General features: G+C 38.6%; 1 protein-coding gene across 1 annotated transcript; it reads left to right on the top strand.

The window, feature by feature from the left end:
• Positions 1 to 7,863: 7,863 nt before the first annotated feature.
• Positions 7,864 to 16,067, top strand: LOC114257707 (nucleobase-ascorbate transporter 7-like). Its single transcript, XM_082921861.1, has 15 exons — positions 7,864 to 8,026; positions 8,835 to 8,932; positions 9,040 to 9,216; positions 9,331 to 9,431; positions 9,554 to 9,629; positions 9,998 to 10,057; positions 10,211 to 10,395; positions 10,591 to 10,687; positions 10,802 to 10,888; positions 10,999 to 11,057; positions 11,151 to 11,200; positions 14,756 to 14,800; positions 15,092 to 15,169; positions 15,464 to 15,624; positions 15,717 to 16,067. The coding sequence occupies exons 1-15, from the start codon at positions 7,864 to 7,866 to the stop codon at positions 15,933 to 15,935; spliced, it is 1,656 nt and encodes a 551-aa protein (XP_082777987.1). The 3' UTR covers positions 15,936 to 16,067.
• The last annotated feature ends 1,208 nt before the right edge of the window (positions 16,068 to 17,275 follow it).

Genomic DNA, 17,275 nt, shown 5'->3' with positions numbered 1-17,275 from the left:
TGAGATACCGAGACCGTCTGTTTGTGCCGGAGTCTTGCCGAGAGGAGGTACTCCGAGAGTTTCATCATTCGCGCTTTGCAGTGCATCCGGGAGGCACTAAGATGTATCGGGATTTGGGTCGCCAGTTTTGGTGGCGGGGTATGAAGAGAGATGTGGCAGCTTTCGTGTCTAAGTGCCTTACTTGTCAGCAAGTGAAGGCCGAGCATCAGAGGCCAGCGGGTTTGCTGCAACCCTTGCCTATTGTTGAGTGGAAATGGGAGCATGTCACTATGGACTTCGTTGTAGGTCTTCCGAGGACTCAGCGGGGTAGTGACGCTATTTGGGTGGTTGTCAACCGGTTGACTAAGTCGGCGCACTTAATTCCTATACGTGTTAGAGATTCAGTCGATCATCTGGCCGATTTATATATTCGGGACATAGTGAGGTTGCACGGGGTCCCGGTGATGATTGTCTCAGATAGAGATTCTCGTTTTACTGCCAGGTTGTGGCAGAGTTTGCAGAATGCCTTAGGCACTAAGTTGACCTTTAGCACGGCTTATCATCCTCAGACTGACGGGCAGTCCGAGCGTACTATTCAGATCCTTGAGGATATGCTCCGGGGTTGTGTTCTAGACTTTAATGGGTCGTGGGAGAGGCACTTGCCGTTGGTGGAGTTTGACTACAACAACAGTTTCCAGTCTAGTATCGGTATGGCACCGTTTGAGGCCTTGTACGGCCGACCGTGTAGATCTCCTGTTTGTTGGGCCGAGGTGGGTGATACACCTCTGTTGGGTCCGGAGTTGGTGAGGAAAACGACGGAGAAGGTTGAGCTTATTCGTAAGAGGCTTGTTACAGCACAGAGTCGTCAGAAATCTTATACAGACCGTAGGAGGAGACCTTTGATGTTTGAGGTGGGTGATCATGTCTTTCTGAAGATATCACCTAGGCGGGGTTTGATGAGGTTTGGGAAGAGCGAGAAGTTGTCCCCTCGGTTCATTGGCCCTTTTGAGATCCTTGAGAGGATTGGCGAGGCTGCTTATCGTTTAGCTTTGCTGCCGCAGTTATCCGGAGTACATAACGTGTTTCACGTGAGTATGCTCCGGAAGTATGAGCCGGATCCATCGCATGTATTGGATTGGACCGACTTAGAGGTAGATGAGGATGTCTCGTATGAGGAGAGACCGGCTCGGGTCTTGGATAGACGGGATCAAGTTTTGCGAGGTAAGACCATCTCTTTGGTAAAGGTTTTGTGGAAACATCACGGGGTGGAGGAAGCCACTTGGGAACGCGAGTTGGAGGTCCGAGAGAAATATCCGGATCTATTCGTAGATGCTTGAGCATATGTTGCTTATTTTATTGTAATATTGCACCTTAAGTGTATTGAATATAACTTAAGTTGTGAAACATAGTTTATGTTTTGATTAATGAATGTATTTTGAAACTCGCCTCATAATGGAAGTTAGTGTAACACTGCATATGTTGAATGTGTTGTAGAATTGGAGTTATATCATGAGATTAAATATGATATGGAAATGGAAATTATAGATATTGAAAATTGTGGAATTTGAAAGGAAAATGCATGTTGATAATGCAAATTGTTATGTATAATGTGAAATGCCTCTTGAAAAGAGATGGGATTGATTGGTAATGGTCAGGTTGTTAATAGAATGTTGGCATATTGTGAGAAGTAGAGAAAACTCTTTTAAAAAAAAAAAAAAAAATTTCTTGTACCTAATTTCGGGGACGAAATTCTTTAAGGGGGAGAGGTTATAGCGATCCCGATTTTTCCTTCCTTTGTATACTGTATTCTAGACTTGGTTTCGTGGATTTGTTTTGTATCATTATCACTTCTAGCCTTTACTATTTGTATTTGAGTCTTGGGTTGTGATGGGCAAGTTTAAAACAGGTTGGTTGCACTTTGAAACCAAAAGGTGATGCCCAGGTTTTTGCCTTCACGCTCGAGCGGAAGTTTTAACGCTCGAGCGGGCTTTTCGTTGTTGCTTCTCCGCTCGAGCGGGAGTTTTTACGCTCGAGCGTGGTTTTCCATCTCCCAATACTTTACTCTGCAGTCCGTCCGCTCGAGCGATATTTTTTTTACGCTCGAGCGTGATCTCTTGATTTTGTCCCTCCGCTCGAGCGGAGAGTTTTACGCTCGAGCGGATACCATCGCCTGCAAAACTTCTGGAAGGGTGCAATCGACGCTCGAGCGGCTCTTTTCACGCTCGAGCGTGAGTCTGTGTCTTACGCTCAAGCGGGGTTTTTCACGCTCGAGCGTAGAGTCGACTACATCAGTCCGTGATTTCACTTTTTGGATCACTTTTTGACCTACTTTTTCTTTCTTAACTTTTAAAAACCGTCATTTGAGAGTTTCTCTCTCTACTCTCACCTTCTCTCTAAGATTTGATCTATTCCTTGGGGTCTTCTACCCTAGTTCCTTTGAAAGAAAGGTAGAGCTTCGCGAGAGCTTTCTTTTAATCTGAAAAAGAGAGGATTTGGAGCACTTTGGAATTTGAGTCTTCATCTCCGTCTTCTCCATTCGGGTTATTTTCTTCAAGGTAGGGATTTCCTACTCCATCTTATAAGTCTTGTTCTAAGTTTTGGTATTTTGATATTTTGGGAATACTTTGGTAATTTTGGGAAAAACCCTAGTTGTAATAATGAATTAATTTGTATAATTAATTTCAGAAAATTGGGGAATTTGGTTAAATTTATGAAATTGAGGAATTCATTGATTAAATGGTGTAGTTGTATAATTTAAATCACTCACCTATTGAATTGTTGATGTGTTTATTTCCAGTCTAGAAATAACTGTTTGGGCTATCGGTGGAGGATAGTCGTGTTTGTTGTAGACATTGTATGTGGATTAGGGAAAATTGAAACTAACCAAATTGTTTAAGTCATAAATTTAGACTATTGAATTAATACAGAATATACATGTATTGATTGAGCATTGCATATGCATATTGTTTGGGAGGAGATAGGGGATGTACTCCACGGTTTAGGGGAAGATAGGGGATGGACCTCTAAACCGGAATTTTGTTTGGGAGGAGATAGGGGATGGACTCCATTAGCATCACTATTATGTGTGCTTATTATATTGAAGTGTTTTACATGTTATTGATACAGCACTAAAATGTGTATCAAACGGGAAGTATGAAGTTTTTAATATGAGTCTGATTCTCATTAATGTTGTTGATATTGGAAGTAATGTGAATGTGATATATAGTTCATTGTTGTAAGTTTGGCCAGGTTCTGAGCCATATTGATAATAATGGGAATTGAAACATGTCATAGACATTAGTGTCTTGAGACGGTATTAAGTCACAATTGATTATCTTGGTTAACCATCTATTGAATGCTATAGCTTTATTCAATGCTTATATTTGGTTTAGTATTTTTCTACTGGGCTGTGGCTCACCCTTTATGGGAACATCATTTTCAGGTTCAGGTGATAAGCTACCTCTAAGGACTTAGCTTGGAAGGAATTGGAGTTGAAGACTCTGTTTAGTTTAGTTGTTATTTATTTATTTGATATTACTTGTAAACATTCAAGCCTAGGGCTTTATTTGTATTTGAGTTAGCACTCATATTTTGTATCCAATTGTTGGCTTGGAAAGATGTTAGCCCGTAAGGCATTTAATTTGATGTTACATGTAATGTTTTTCAATAAGAATACTCTGATGAATAGAATAACGGTTGGTTTTCTTTTATTAATGCATGTCAATGTTATGTATATTATGGGTTTATTTTGGGGGCGTTACATGATTGCACAGATTATGATTTTATCTGCTCCCTCCATGCCAAAATAATGGTCCCTTTTGAAAAATCTAACTTTTTTTAGTAGTATAATTATTGAACTTTAAAAAAATTGATTTTCTAAAATTACCCTTTGATAGTACAAAATCAATCAAAATAGTCAATTCCTAAACGAGCTCATTAGTCCTTTTTTTATGTTGTTAATGAATTTAAAAGAATGACAAAATAGGAAATTTATATTATTTTTGTACTTGATTTTTGAAAAAAAAAATATTTTAAGAAAATAAAAAATGAAATAAGAGACTAATATTGTGGGACGGAGGAAGTATCTAAAGCGGAAAATTGAGAAGCTTATTTCGTACTAATTTACATAAAATAAAAATAGTGAAGTACAATAATATGTTGCTAATATAAAAATAGTGAAGTACAATAATATAAAACAGTGAAAAAATAGGATAAGAAACCAATCACAAGTATCTAAGTAGACAATGGTGGTGATATAGAGATTTTTTTTGCAGATCAACAATGCTACACGTATAGAAAAGTGCACAGAAAAATCAATGTGTGGTTCAACAAGCAAACTATTTATTGAAAAATGTCTCGTAGCTCAAATTTTGTGGCTCAAAAGTGGCTCAAATGGCCAAAACGACGTCGTTTTGGCCATTTTTATGTTGTTCTGTACTCAAAACGACGTCGTTTTGGCCATTTGAGCCACTTTTGAGCCACAAAATTTGAGGTACGTAGCATTGTCGCTATTTATTTATTATTTTCGTTTTGGTCGGCGTTTTCAATTTGAAGATAGTATATTTTTCATGCAAAATGTAGAGCTATCCATTAATTTGTTTCATATTATCTCTCATTAATTATTTACAAAACTGGAAATATGGAATTCAGTAGATACTCTGCTTGCATATCAAACAAATCATTGATAATTTAATTAAATGTCATATCTCACATAGTAATTATAGTTTATTGACAAATAAATCATATTTTCTAAAATGTTCTCCCTACTCATTAAGAGAGAATGAAGCAATAGAATCTCTCTTATTCAAAGAATATGTATGTACATAAATTGCTCAAAAATATAAAAACTGAAATATATTTTAAATTTATGGGGTATGATTGCACAGATTATGTGTAACAACCCTCATACTGTTTACTGATTAATGACTGATCGATTACCGATAATCACCGATTACTGCTAAACGGAACTGATAATGACTGATAATTGAACTGATTAAAGTACTGAACTGACTGACTGAAATTGGAAACTGAATTGACTGAGTATATGTTAGTTAATTGCATTCTATCTGTTTGATTGTCTGATTATCTGTTCATGTTTATATGTTTAAACTGCTAATTGAAGGCCTTATCGGCGGCCGAATTAGAAATTGATTGATGTTTAATGATCAACATAATTTATGTGATTTTATAGTATAATTATCTGAAACTTGATTATGTATGATTAAATTAGATTAAAATAAGCTAATTAAAGAGTTGGACGTAATTACACTTTTGCCATTGTTAGTGGGCCCTTATTATAACATGATGGAACCTTGGTATGCTTGAATCAAACATCTTGCTCAGCTCATTCTTGCTTTTGCCGACTAGAGGGAGAGAGTTAAGGGAGAGAGTTAGATTTCACCTCTTTTGGCTTGGTTTTGCTTGAAATTGGAGTGTAGATTGCTATATTGAACCTCTAGACTTGCATTCGAGGAACCTAGGTATGAATTTCATCTTTCGATTTTGTCTTTAAGTTGATTCTTGCATGGTTCATGCTAATTTGTAGAGCTAAGCCATGATTTGGTTCATTAATGGTGGATTGAAGCTCATCTCTTGCATGCATGTTAGTATTGTTGCATTTTGAGGTTGATTACATGGACATTGGTACATGCATGCTCATATTGTTGTTATAGACCATGTTTTCATCTGGTTTTGGAAAGAAATGAGCTCATTTGAGCAAGCTTTGGAGCTTCAATTTGGTTTAAAACTCATTCATGCATGTTTGAATGTTGTTCTTGAAAATGGGTTTGAATGTGGTTTTAATTGACTCACCTTTGGGGCTTGAATTCATAAATTGAGCTTTGAAACTTGTTATACATTGAATTTAGTGATGTTTTCCAGAATTTGGGCCCAAGAGGTCGAGTTTGGAATGGTAGAATGCTTGGTTTGAGCTTGGGAGGCAGATCTGGAAATTCCAGATTTGGCTTCCTCGCTCGAGCGAAGGGTTCCCCGCTCGAGCGAGCACCTTTGTCCAGGGCTCCGCTCGAGCGACCATCGAGCGACCATCGCGCGTAAAATCTCAGCATCCAGTACTTTTACTGTTTTGCAGACCGCTCGAGCGAAGGATTCCTCGCTCGAGCGAAGCCTTTGATTTTGGACTTACGCTCGAGCGGAGAAAGTCTCGCTCGAGCGAAGCCCCTATTTTCAGCAAAGTTTGCGAAATGTTTTCTAAGTGTATTTTTGCATCCTCATCCCATCCTAGGCATTCTTAGGCCTAGTTTAAGACATTTAGATGAGGATATCGTTGTAGAACACACCAAGGCAAATTAGGGATTAAGTTATGATATTTCCCAACTGTGTAGCTTAGTGTGTTCAACCTGTGAACTGTGTAGGGTTGGCGACTGGAGAGACACGCTCTAGCATACTGTAGCCCAGAACTCTGTGAGTAACGATTGTGTAAAGATATGTTCACAAATGATTATTTTCTGAACAACTGAACTGTACTGTTTTCTGAACTGATTACTGTTAACTGAATGAATGTATGTCCTTTATTTCTGAACTGTACTGTGGCATCCTTAGCACTGTTTACTGTTTACTGTTACTGTTACAGAGATCTCTGTCGGTTCCCTCGTGGAACCACTACTGTTTACTGACTGATGGCCATCATTACTGTTCGGTCTTTCAAGACCTACTGTTACTGTTATGCTAATGGATGTACCACATATGACTGTTTACTGTACTGAACGACTGAAATACAGATTGAATTGAACTGTTTTCATTACTGTAAGGACATTCATTCTAAACCCCTTTACGCTTTATGTTATTCACTGGGCTTTAGCTCACTGCTCATATATATATATGTAGGTGTTCAGGCACCAGACCGCAGCTAGAGGCGTCAGGGTTACTCCAGTTTTGTCAAGCCAGCCTTTGTGCCTCACTGTGAGGTTCCGAGTTGCCATGCTATGGCTTGGGGGTGTTTTGTTTGTTTTTCCCCCTTCTGTACTGTTTTACTGTTCTGTATAGACTGACTGTTCACTGTACTGCTATCTAGAGTAGAGTCCCTAGTTTGAATAATTGTAAATATTGTGTATACTGTTCTGTACTGTTTATGTATAAATGTATGAAAAGCCTTTTTGCATTCAGACTGTCACAGCTCAATGGACACTATTTATTTACTGTATTGGCTTCCGCCAGGCCCTGTACTCTGTTTTACTGTATTACTGTTCTGCAGGCCTTCGGTAATCTCGGATTACTGGCCGGTTACGGTGCTAAACCCATAGGGCCGGGTTTGGGTCGTGACATTATGCATCTATCTAAAGCGGAAAATGGAGAAGCTTATTCTGTACTAATTTACATAAAATAAAAATGAAAATAAAAATAGTGAAGTACAATAATATGTTGATAATATAAAACAGTGAAAAAATGGAATAAGAAACCAATCACAAGTATCTAAGTAGACAATGGTGGTGATATAGAGATTTTTTTGTAGATCAACAATGCTACATGTATAGAAAAGTGCACAGAAAAATCAATGTGTGGTTCAACAAACAAACTTTATATATATATATATATATTTTGTGCTTTTTGGTCAGCGGTTTCGATTAGAAGATGGTATATTTTTCATGCGAAATGTAGAGCTATCCATTAATTTATTTCATATTATCTCTCATTAATTATTTACAAAACTGCAAATATGGAATTCAGGTTGATACTCTGCTTGCAAATCAAACAAATCATTGATAATTTAATTAAATGTCATATCTCACATAGTAATTATAGTTTATTTTGTAACAGTCAAACATCAAAGTATATTTATGTTGGCATTGAGTTAGAGGAAAATCATCACAAGCTGTGTTATTTCATACGTGACCTTTCAGTTCTTCCAAACATATCTGAGCTGCAGGTATGGCTAATGGTGGCGGCTGCGGTGGTGGCGGCAGTGGTGGCAGTTGCGGTTGTGGCTGCTGCTGCACCCACAATGGAGCTAAGGTTGAGGAGATACAGCCACATCCAGTGATGGAGCAGCTGCCAGGCATCCAATATTGCATCAATAGTCCTCCTCCATGGAGTCAGTCTCTCTCTCTCTCACCATTTTGTTGCATTCTACTACTTCTTTTGCTTCTTATATCATTGCAATATTTGAATTGAATTTATCACCTATATATACATATATTACTTTATTTTGCCTTCTTGTGTTGTTTTGATCTTTAAAAATTGATTGAGATAATGAATCCAAACCAAACTTTTTTCAAGAATTTGTCTGGGACCTTCGGAATATTGTTTATAATTTTTGGATACCAGAAATGCTTACTTACCCGGATAAGTGTCCATAATAAATCTATGAAGTAAATTTAAACTTGGCATGATGTGGACTACACCAAGATGAATTTGATCCACATATTTTTAATGCGTAACTTTTCTATATATATATATATATATTTTTTTTTTTCCCAAGGTATATAGCAATGCACAGATACAGAAATGGTATATACTGATTTTTTTTTTTTATTTTCAATAATGTCTATTGGAAATGCTTCTATTTGTAAATCAAGATGCAGATGATGATCTTACTTCAACAATTTGAATGAATAGAAGATGGTAATTTTTTAATTTTCCCATTTTTCTTCGTTATTTTGATCATTAAAAATTAATTATGATAATGAATTCAAACTTTTTCAAGAATTTGTTTGAGGCCTTCTGAATACTGTTTTCAGCCATCCATCTGATTTAAGCATAGCTATTTTCACCAATGTCTCTTGGAAATGATGATTGAACTTCTAATATATATATATATATTTTTTGATTCAAAGAACTTCTAATATTTGAATGAAGAGAAGCAAGTACTTTGTTTTTTTTTATTTTTTTGAATAATGCAGTTGAGGCTCTGGTTTTGGGGTTCCAACATTATATCATGACTCTAGGCACTACTGTCTTGATTCCAACTATGTTTGTCAATCAAATGGGTGGTGGCAATGTAAGCGCACTCACACTCCTATTTTCATGACCTCCGTCTGCTTTTCCCCCAGTCCACTTGCCCCCGGCTCAATTCACCAGTCGTTTATTTTTTTTTTTTGTTCACAGGTTGAGAAGGCTAAGGTGATACAGACCTTACTCTTTGTTTCAGGGTTTAACACATTGTTACAGTCCTTATTTGGTACCCGGCTTCCATCAGTAATCAGTGGTTCATTCTCCTTTATTGTTCCGATGACTTCTATTCTACATGCCAAAAGATATCAGACGACACTAGACCCTTATGAGGTGGATTGCACATATTTCATCAAATTTTAATACAGTTTTTTTACAAATGGATGGTGCCACTTCATACTGTTTTTTTTTTTTTTTCTTAACTTTCGCATTACGTGTGATTTTCAGAGGTTTGAACAGATAATGAGAGGTATGCAGGGTGCTCTTATCATAACCTCATGTTTCCAGATGCTAATAAGTTTCCTAGGCTTATGGAGAAATGTTGTAAGGTCATTATTGTAAAGTACAGCTTTCGTACATGGCTATGCACAAATAAGCTGCTTACTTATTCAAACCATCTTTCACATGTGGGATATACTTTTCATTTTGATCTCTTTCTTCTCTGTTTTAGGTTTCTTACCCCACTTTCTATGGTTCCTCTCATAACTTTTACTGGGCTTGGGTTCTGTTATCTTGGTTTCTCAATGGTAAGATTTATCGATCCTTCATTATTTGCTCTCTCTAATCCGGGTTATTCCAATCAAGTCCTGCTATAGCTACTGTATTTGGTCCTTGTAAATCTTTGTTCAAATTAAGGTTTTGTCTAGTCCCCAATGACAACAACAACAACAATATATACTATGTTGAAGATCCAACTTTTCTCGAATTGATTCATTCTTCCTCTCCTCCTTCCCTAATCTTGGCATTTTTCACTTTATAGTTGAGCTCATGTTGCTTATGTTGTATAACTTTTAGTTTTTGATATTTCATTAATATATATATATATATATATATTTTTTCAAAACATAAATTTTACTATTAAACTATTTTTCCTTCTCTATTATTTTACTTGTAGCTGGCAAAGTGTGTGGAAGTTGGGCTCCCGGAGTTAATTTTAATGGCTATCTTCTCACAGGCAAGTAATTATAATTGTCAACTGCTCAATTATCAATCTTCTTATTTTGTCACGGAAGAGTCACAATCATCTAATCTCATTGTTTTGCATTAAATTAATAATGATGAGTAGATTAAACAGTGTGATGACCTATTGGATTTGATTCATTTACAGTATCTTCCCCATTATGTAAAAACAAAGAGGCGCATATGTGATAGATTCTCAGTTCTGTTCTCGATTTCATGTGTATGGGCTTATGCACAAATTCTGACTTCAAGTGGTGCATACAACAAAGCTTCTTTCGACACTCAAGCTAGTTGTCGCACTGATCATGCTGGACTCATTAGTGGAGCTCCTTGGTGAGACTTTTTATTTTTATTTTTTTATATATAAAGTATTTTTGTAGATTCTAAATTGGAATTCAATTCCATAATTGATATGGGTTCTTGCATATTCTATCATGTTTTCTTTTCTTTCTTACATACACAGTCGGATATATTTCTCAACTCCTCGTTGACAATCTTAGTGTGTTTCTCTTATATCGATACATACAGGATACACATTCCTTATCCATTCCAATGGGGGCGGCCCACTTTTAATGCCGGTGAAGCTTTTGCAATGATGGTGGCTTCTATTGTTGCTTCTATTGAGGTTTGCTCCTTGAACAGAGTTTTTAACTGAAGTGGCTAAACATTAATTCTTTCCAACCTCATCTGTGAGTTTTAAAATTTTGGACATTTTATTCATTTTATTTGTTAATTGCAGTCTACCAGCACATTTCTTGCTACCGCAAGATATGGGAGTGCCACGCCTGTTCCAGCTTCCATTCTCAGCCGCGGTGTTGGCTGGCTGGTAATGACATGCAATGCTGTTTCATTCACCCAATGCAATTATTCTCTGATTGAGTTTGAACTGCACGGATTTCGTAGCTTCACACAAAGTGTGATCTTTTTTTGTTTCAGGGATTTGGGACTCTGCTGGCTGGTGTATTTGGCTCGGTGACAGGGCCTACTGCATCAGTGTAATAAACTCGAACTTTGAAAAAACTGTTTTTTGAACACATAATAAATGTTTTCTGTGAAACACCACTTTTTATGGTTTGTAATGTGTGCAGTGAAAATGCTGGTTTATTGGCATTGACAAGAATTGGAAGTCGAAGAGTCTGTAAAAATATATGTATTATTGATTGATATCTTGATTGATATACAAGATTGTTATATATATTACAAGATTACAACTCCTATATATAGAAGAGAAGGTAGCAGATTGTGGTGGTGCTGGTAGGGGGTGAAGTGGAGGTGGTAGGTAGAGTTGAGTGTGTTAGGTGAAGTGGAGGTGGTAGGTGGAGTACAATTTACATTTACAATTTACATTAACAGCCCCCCTCAAACTCAAGGAGGATAGGTACTAGCCAACTTGAGTTTGGAGAGAGTAACAAAACAGAAAAATAAACTGATAAATAAAAATGGGATAGGAGACACTGTATGGTCGTGTCAGACCGTTGTAGCAGACAGTTTACGGGGTCATGTCGGACCGTTGTAGCAGACACTGTGTGGTCGTGTCAGACCGTTGTAGAAGACAGTTTATGGGGTCATGTCGGACCGTTGTAGAAGACAGTTTACGGGGTCATGTCGGACCGATGTAGCAGGACAGTTTACGGGGTCATGTCGGACCGTTGTAGAAGACAGTTTACGGGGTCATGTCGGACCGATGTAGCAGGACAGTTTACGGGGTCATGTCGGACCGTTGTAGCAGACACTGTGTGGTTGTGTCAGACCGTTGTAGCAGACAGTTTATGGGGTCATGTCGGACCGTTGTAGCAGGACAGTTTACGGGGTCATGTCGGACCGATGTAGCAGGACAGTTTACGGGGTCATGTCGGACCGTTGTAGAAGCTGACCGGAATCAATGTCGGGACAGTTTATGGGGTCATGTCGGACCGTTGTAGCAGAGGTTGTGGTGGTGCACCAAGGGGGCGACTTAGGGAGTGCGCCATGAGCGACTTATACATGATACTGTGTATAACCCCCCCTCAAACTCAAATAGGTGTGAAGATAGAAACCTATTTGAGGTTGAAACAAAGGGATTGATAAAGCTGACCGGTGTAGAAGACATTGTATGAGTGTGTATATAAAGCTGACCGGTGTAGAAGACATTGTATGAGTGTGTATATAGGCTGCCCAAAAAATATACATGGATGTAGATATCGAGCCCTCAAAAGGTGTGCCCGCACCCTCAAAAGGCGTGCCATCAAAAGACGTGCCCGAATGCATCAAAAGGCGTGCCATGAAAAGGCGTGCCAGTTTGTCGGCGAGAAGAGGCGCGCGATGCGCGTGGCTGCCTCGGCTATATAATCAAGAGTGAACCTGAGGCAGAGGCAGAGGCTGAGACAAAAAACCTCTGAAAAAAAAAACTTCGTTGTGCTGAGAGAGAGAGTCTGAAAAACTCAGTTGCCCAGACAATGGCCTCTTCTTCCTCTTCTTCCCGTGGTCTGCTGACGCTCTTTCCCGAACTGAACGAGTCAACAAGAGAGAGAACTGGTGCGGAGACCAGTGAACCTCAACCAAACACCTCTGTGTTTGCTCCGTTGAACTTTCCGATGCGGTCGGTGGAGCAAAAAATGGCGGTGCAGTCGGATGTGGAGGCCAATCAGTATACTTTGAAGGCATGTGTGGAAAGCATGACGGCGGTCACAAATTTGTCGAACCGGCTGCAGAGTAGGACAAATGAGGTGCAGCATTTAAACTCCCAGCTGGCTCTGCTCCAACGCATGTATAAGGATGCGCGAGCAGAGATAAGCGTGCTAAGGGCAGAAAACAAGGAGCTGAAGCGGAAGGCCACCGTGATGTTCCGATTTGGAGGTCCTCCATATGCTGCAGTGGAGGAGTATGGGGGAGTGAATGTGCTCGGTGGCGTGGAAAACACGGAGGCAGCACCGTCAAGGACTGTCCAAGACGGAGGCAAGAAGAAGAGACCTGCAGCAGAGTAGAGAAGAAAACCCCACTGTGGGTGTGGGTATTTTTTTTTTTTTTTTTTTTTTTTTGTTTTTTTTTTTGTTTTTTTTTGTGTGTGTAAGTGTGATCGGGGTTGATCCCTAAGATGAATAAAATGAGATTGGTATGCAGTGCTTCTTCTTCTGCTTTTTCTTTTTCTTTTTTTTTTTTTTTTTTTTTTTTTTTTTTTTTAGGGGTTCTGAATGTGGTCCTAATAATAATAATAATAATAGTAATAATAAGAATAATAAGTCGCATTGGAACTAGATTAAAACATATTATAAGAAAGAAAGGTTGGTGAATATGGTGTGGGCAAAAGGTGCTTTTTTTTTTTAAAAAATAAATAAATAAATAAATAAATAAAGTGGAAGGAGATAAGAACACTATGAGTGCTTTGAGGGTCTGGGTTTGGTGGTTGCCAGTCAGTTTGCATATCAAAAAACAAAAAAAAAAGAAGAGGAATGAGTCTTTTTAGATGCAAAAGAATTTTTTGATCGATGGTGTGGTCTACTAAAAGAAAAGAGGAGGTGCTGGAGTGGGTCAAAAGGTGCAGAGAATGATTTATTTAAGAGAGAGAGAGAGAGATGGGTCTGATTGCTCTCAATACTATACACACTATAGATACATGGGAAGAAGCATTGGGGGGACCCAGGGGAAGAATTGTTGATGGCTTTGATGCAGAAAATGGTCGGAATCGAGATCGAACTCCTCATCGGTGGAGAGGCACTCGGCGATGGTTCCTCGGCATCCGGATCTCGCGGTTGGAGCTGCCCACCCCATCAGGTCCCCGCTCGCTGCGACGGCGTGTGACGATGAGAGGATGATGAGGAGAGAGGTGATGATGAGGAAGAAGAGTGTGAAGATGTTGGGGAGAGATGAAGTGGTTGCCATTGTTGTGAAGCTTTGAGAAGACGTTAAGATGAAGATGAAGCAACTTGTGATCTTACTCTCCCTCTCTCGCTCTCGGTTTGGTGTTTCGGAGTTTCTCTCTCGATGTGATGTGTGCTGTGGGAGGACAGTCAGCGGCTGGGTGTGCTGTGGGAGGACAGTCAGCGGCTGGGAATGAGAATTCCTGGGGAAGGGAATGAGAAGAGAGAGGTTCCAGCTCGTCATCGCTCTCTCCCTCACCACCATCGCCTGATCCGAGGATGATTGTGTGTACACTGCGTACATTAGAACCGGGTCGATCATCAAGGGAGGAACAGACTCCAACATCAGCCTGACCCTGTACGACGAAGACGGGTGGGGGATCCGGATCTCGAACCTGGAAGCCCGGGGCGGGTTAATGGGTCCGAACCACGACTACTTCGAGAGAGGGAACTTGGACATCTTCAGCGGGAAAGGCCCATGTCTGCATGGGCCGGCCATTGTTGTGAAGGTATGTGAAGAGTGAAGGTATGTGTAGACAATTCTAGCGGACTAGGTTGAGGTCCGGCGGGTGGCCAAAGTGAGGCTGCCACCCGCCGGTGAAGCGGAATTACTAGGTTGTCAACCTTGCTCTGATACCATGTAAAAATATATGTATTATTGATTGATATCTTGATTGATATACAAGATTGTTATATATATTACAAGATTACAACTCCTATATATAGAAGAGAAGGTAGCAGATTGTGGTGGTGCTGGTAGGGGGTGAAGTGGAGGTGGTAGGTAGAGTTGAGTGTGTTAGGTGAAGTGGAGGTGGTAGGTGGAGTACAATTTACATTTACAATTTACATTAACAGAGTCATTCAAATATCGGCTGGCTTTATGATTTTCTTCTCAATAATAGGTTTGCTCTTCCTCTTCCCCTTTTCTACTATGATGTTTTATTTTGCTAAATTGTTGGAGCAAATGATCAAACTAGGAGTTTTGGATACATTTAGTTTTCACAAACTGTTAATTCGTTTTTGAGATTGTGAAGACAGAAATGCATCTAGAGGAATATGGATTGATAACATGGAAGGAAAAAAAGAAAGCAATAATGTTATTTTGTTAGATCTTATATTTTCTTGGTACAAAAAAGAAATTTTTTTTGATAATCATATTTTCTCACGCTGAAGTACTTGATATGTCTAACCAGGGAAATTTGGAGCGTTTTTCGCTTCAATACCTCTGCCAATTGTAGCTGCTTTATATTGTTTCTTCTTTGGTTACGTATGTAAGTATTTTATTCGCTTTACTCGATTATATTATAGAATTGTCTTCTAGTATTTTATGAAGTTCCAAGTTAGTTGCATTTGAAGCACATTTCAAACAAGATTAGGGGACTTGATTTCTTGATATCCATTGGGAAACATGGAAACATGGTGTTAACCATGCCATTACATTTTAAAACTCATTTGCAATGTGTTTAAGGATTTCTCTCCACACGCCTTCAAACTCAGTGCACAGGAGAGAAGCCTAGCATGAAAGAGATTTCACTCACGCGTTATGTGTAACATGTTTCGTGCAGCTGCTTCAGGGCTTGGTCTTCTCCAATATTGCAATTTGAATAGTTTCAGAACCAAATTCATACTAGGCTTCTCTTTCTTCCTTGGACTTTCAGTACCACAATATTTCAGGGAATTTCAACTTAGTTCAGGAGCCAGCCCCGTTCACACGCATTCTAGATGGGTACATATTCTTGACAATATCTACACATACACTATCTGCTAGCATTTTTCATAAGCAATTACTTTTTTTTTATTATTGCTTTAAAAATGCAGTTTAATGACATAGTAACTGTCATCTTCACGTCCCACGCCACAGTGGCTGCTTTAGTAGCCATGTTATTGGATTGCACTCTATCCCGCGAGGACGACGTGGCGCGAAAGGATAGTGGCTCACAATGGTGGGAGAAGTTCATCTTCTATAATGCAGATGTTAGAAGTGATGATTTTTACAAACTGCCTTGCAAACTCAACAAGCTTTTCCCACCTTTGTAAAAGGTTTTAGGAGGAGTTTTGGATGAAAACTGTCATTACTTATTGCACTTTATTTTTAATTTTAATTTTAATTTTTTTAAATTTTTAGATGAAGGAATTAAGTAGTCGGATCAGAAACTTAAACTCATGCTTTGCATTCTTTGGTAGCTATGTTATTATTATTGGACAATTTTCACTATATTAAAGTAGATTAAATTTTGTTGTGTACTAAACAACAACTAAAATATAAAGAAATAAAGGAAATGAGAGAATTTGTTTGATTACAAAAATCAAACTAGAAATAAAACAAAAATAAATAAAAACAGATTTTATTTTGTTACAAAAATAAAATTAAAATCTAATTTAAATAAATAAATAAATAAAACAGAATAATAAATTAAACGACTTACTTGATTAATTTCTTTAAATAATTATTTGATCAAGTCCAGTGTTTGACACTGTGTCCTTAAGACAGATTCGTCCTCTCCTCGGTACTTTCAAAATGTGGACGGCTATCTCTCAGGATGAAATGATCAACTACAAACAATAGCAACACTACAAATTATTTGCCTAACGAACACACTAAGTGTTATACTCTTTCTCACAAAAATAAAATGCAGCAAAATGAAGAATAGAATTTGCAGAGGTGAAATACGCAAAATCTCAATCTCAAACATCAAATGAGGGTTGTCCTATTTATAGATGTAAAGGTGGCTGCAGGTTTTGAATTGAACAGGTATGAAACCTGTTGGTTTTGAATTCAAACAGATTTGAATCTGTTGGGTTTATAATTCAAACAGATAAAAAACAGGAAGAGCCCTGTTTGGATGTACAGTAAAACCGGACCAGTTTATTTCTGGTTTAATTTGAATTCTGAATTTTATTTTACCAAAAATAAAATTAAATTCAAATATTTTTGGCCCAAAAAGATTAGTATTGGGCCAAACAAGCCCAACCACACACCCGCGCTCAAGCCCAACCTGCCTAACCAGACGGCGGCACACGTGTGGTGATTTTTGGGTCTAATGGGCCCAGCTCAACTCATTTTGCCCATAACCTCTCCCTCTAAAACACTTGAGTACCCCTTGGGGCACACCCAAGTACCAAACCCATGTCTTATAAACCCATTCAAAACTTCCCACCAAATCAATGTGGGACAAGCCTTATTCAAACCTTTAAGGATTTTCCACCAAAACTCCATTTTCATGGAGCACACTTTGGCTTTAATTTCTCATTCACTCGGTAATGGTTTTGAGCAACCAAATATACCACGTGAATCACAACGCGGCATAGAACGCGTTACCACTTTGACCAGCGACAAACGACGCTCGGGACCCACCTAAAAAATAGACCAAACTTAA

Source organism: Camellia sinensis, chromosome 3 (genome assembly GCF_055761805.1).
Source record: "Camellia sinensis isolate YWXY chromosome 3, ASM5576180v1, whole genome shotgun sequence".
Classification (NCBI taxonomy): domain Eukaryota; kingdom Viridiplantae; phylum Streptophyta; class Magnoliopsida; order Ericales; family Theaceae; genus Camellia; species Camellia sinensis.
This window is presented reverse-complemented; position numbering and strand designations above follow the sequence as displayed.

Coding starts and splice junctions, on each gene's coding strand:
- LOC114257707 (XM_082921861.1), top strand. CDS start 7,864: ATGGCTAATGGTGGCGGCTGCGGTGGTGGCGGCAGTGGTGGCAGTTGC. Junction 8,027..8,834: donor CAATAGTCCTCCTCCATGGA/GTCAGTCTCTCT, acceptor TGAATAATGCAG/TTGAGGCTCTGGTTTTGGGG. Junction 15,170..15,463: donor TTTCTTCTTTGGTTACGTAT/GTAAGTATTTTA, acceptor TGTTTCGTGCAG/CTGCTTCAGGGCTTGGTCTT.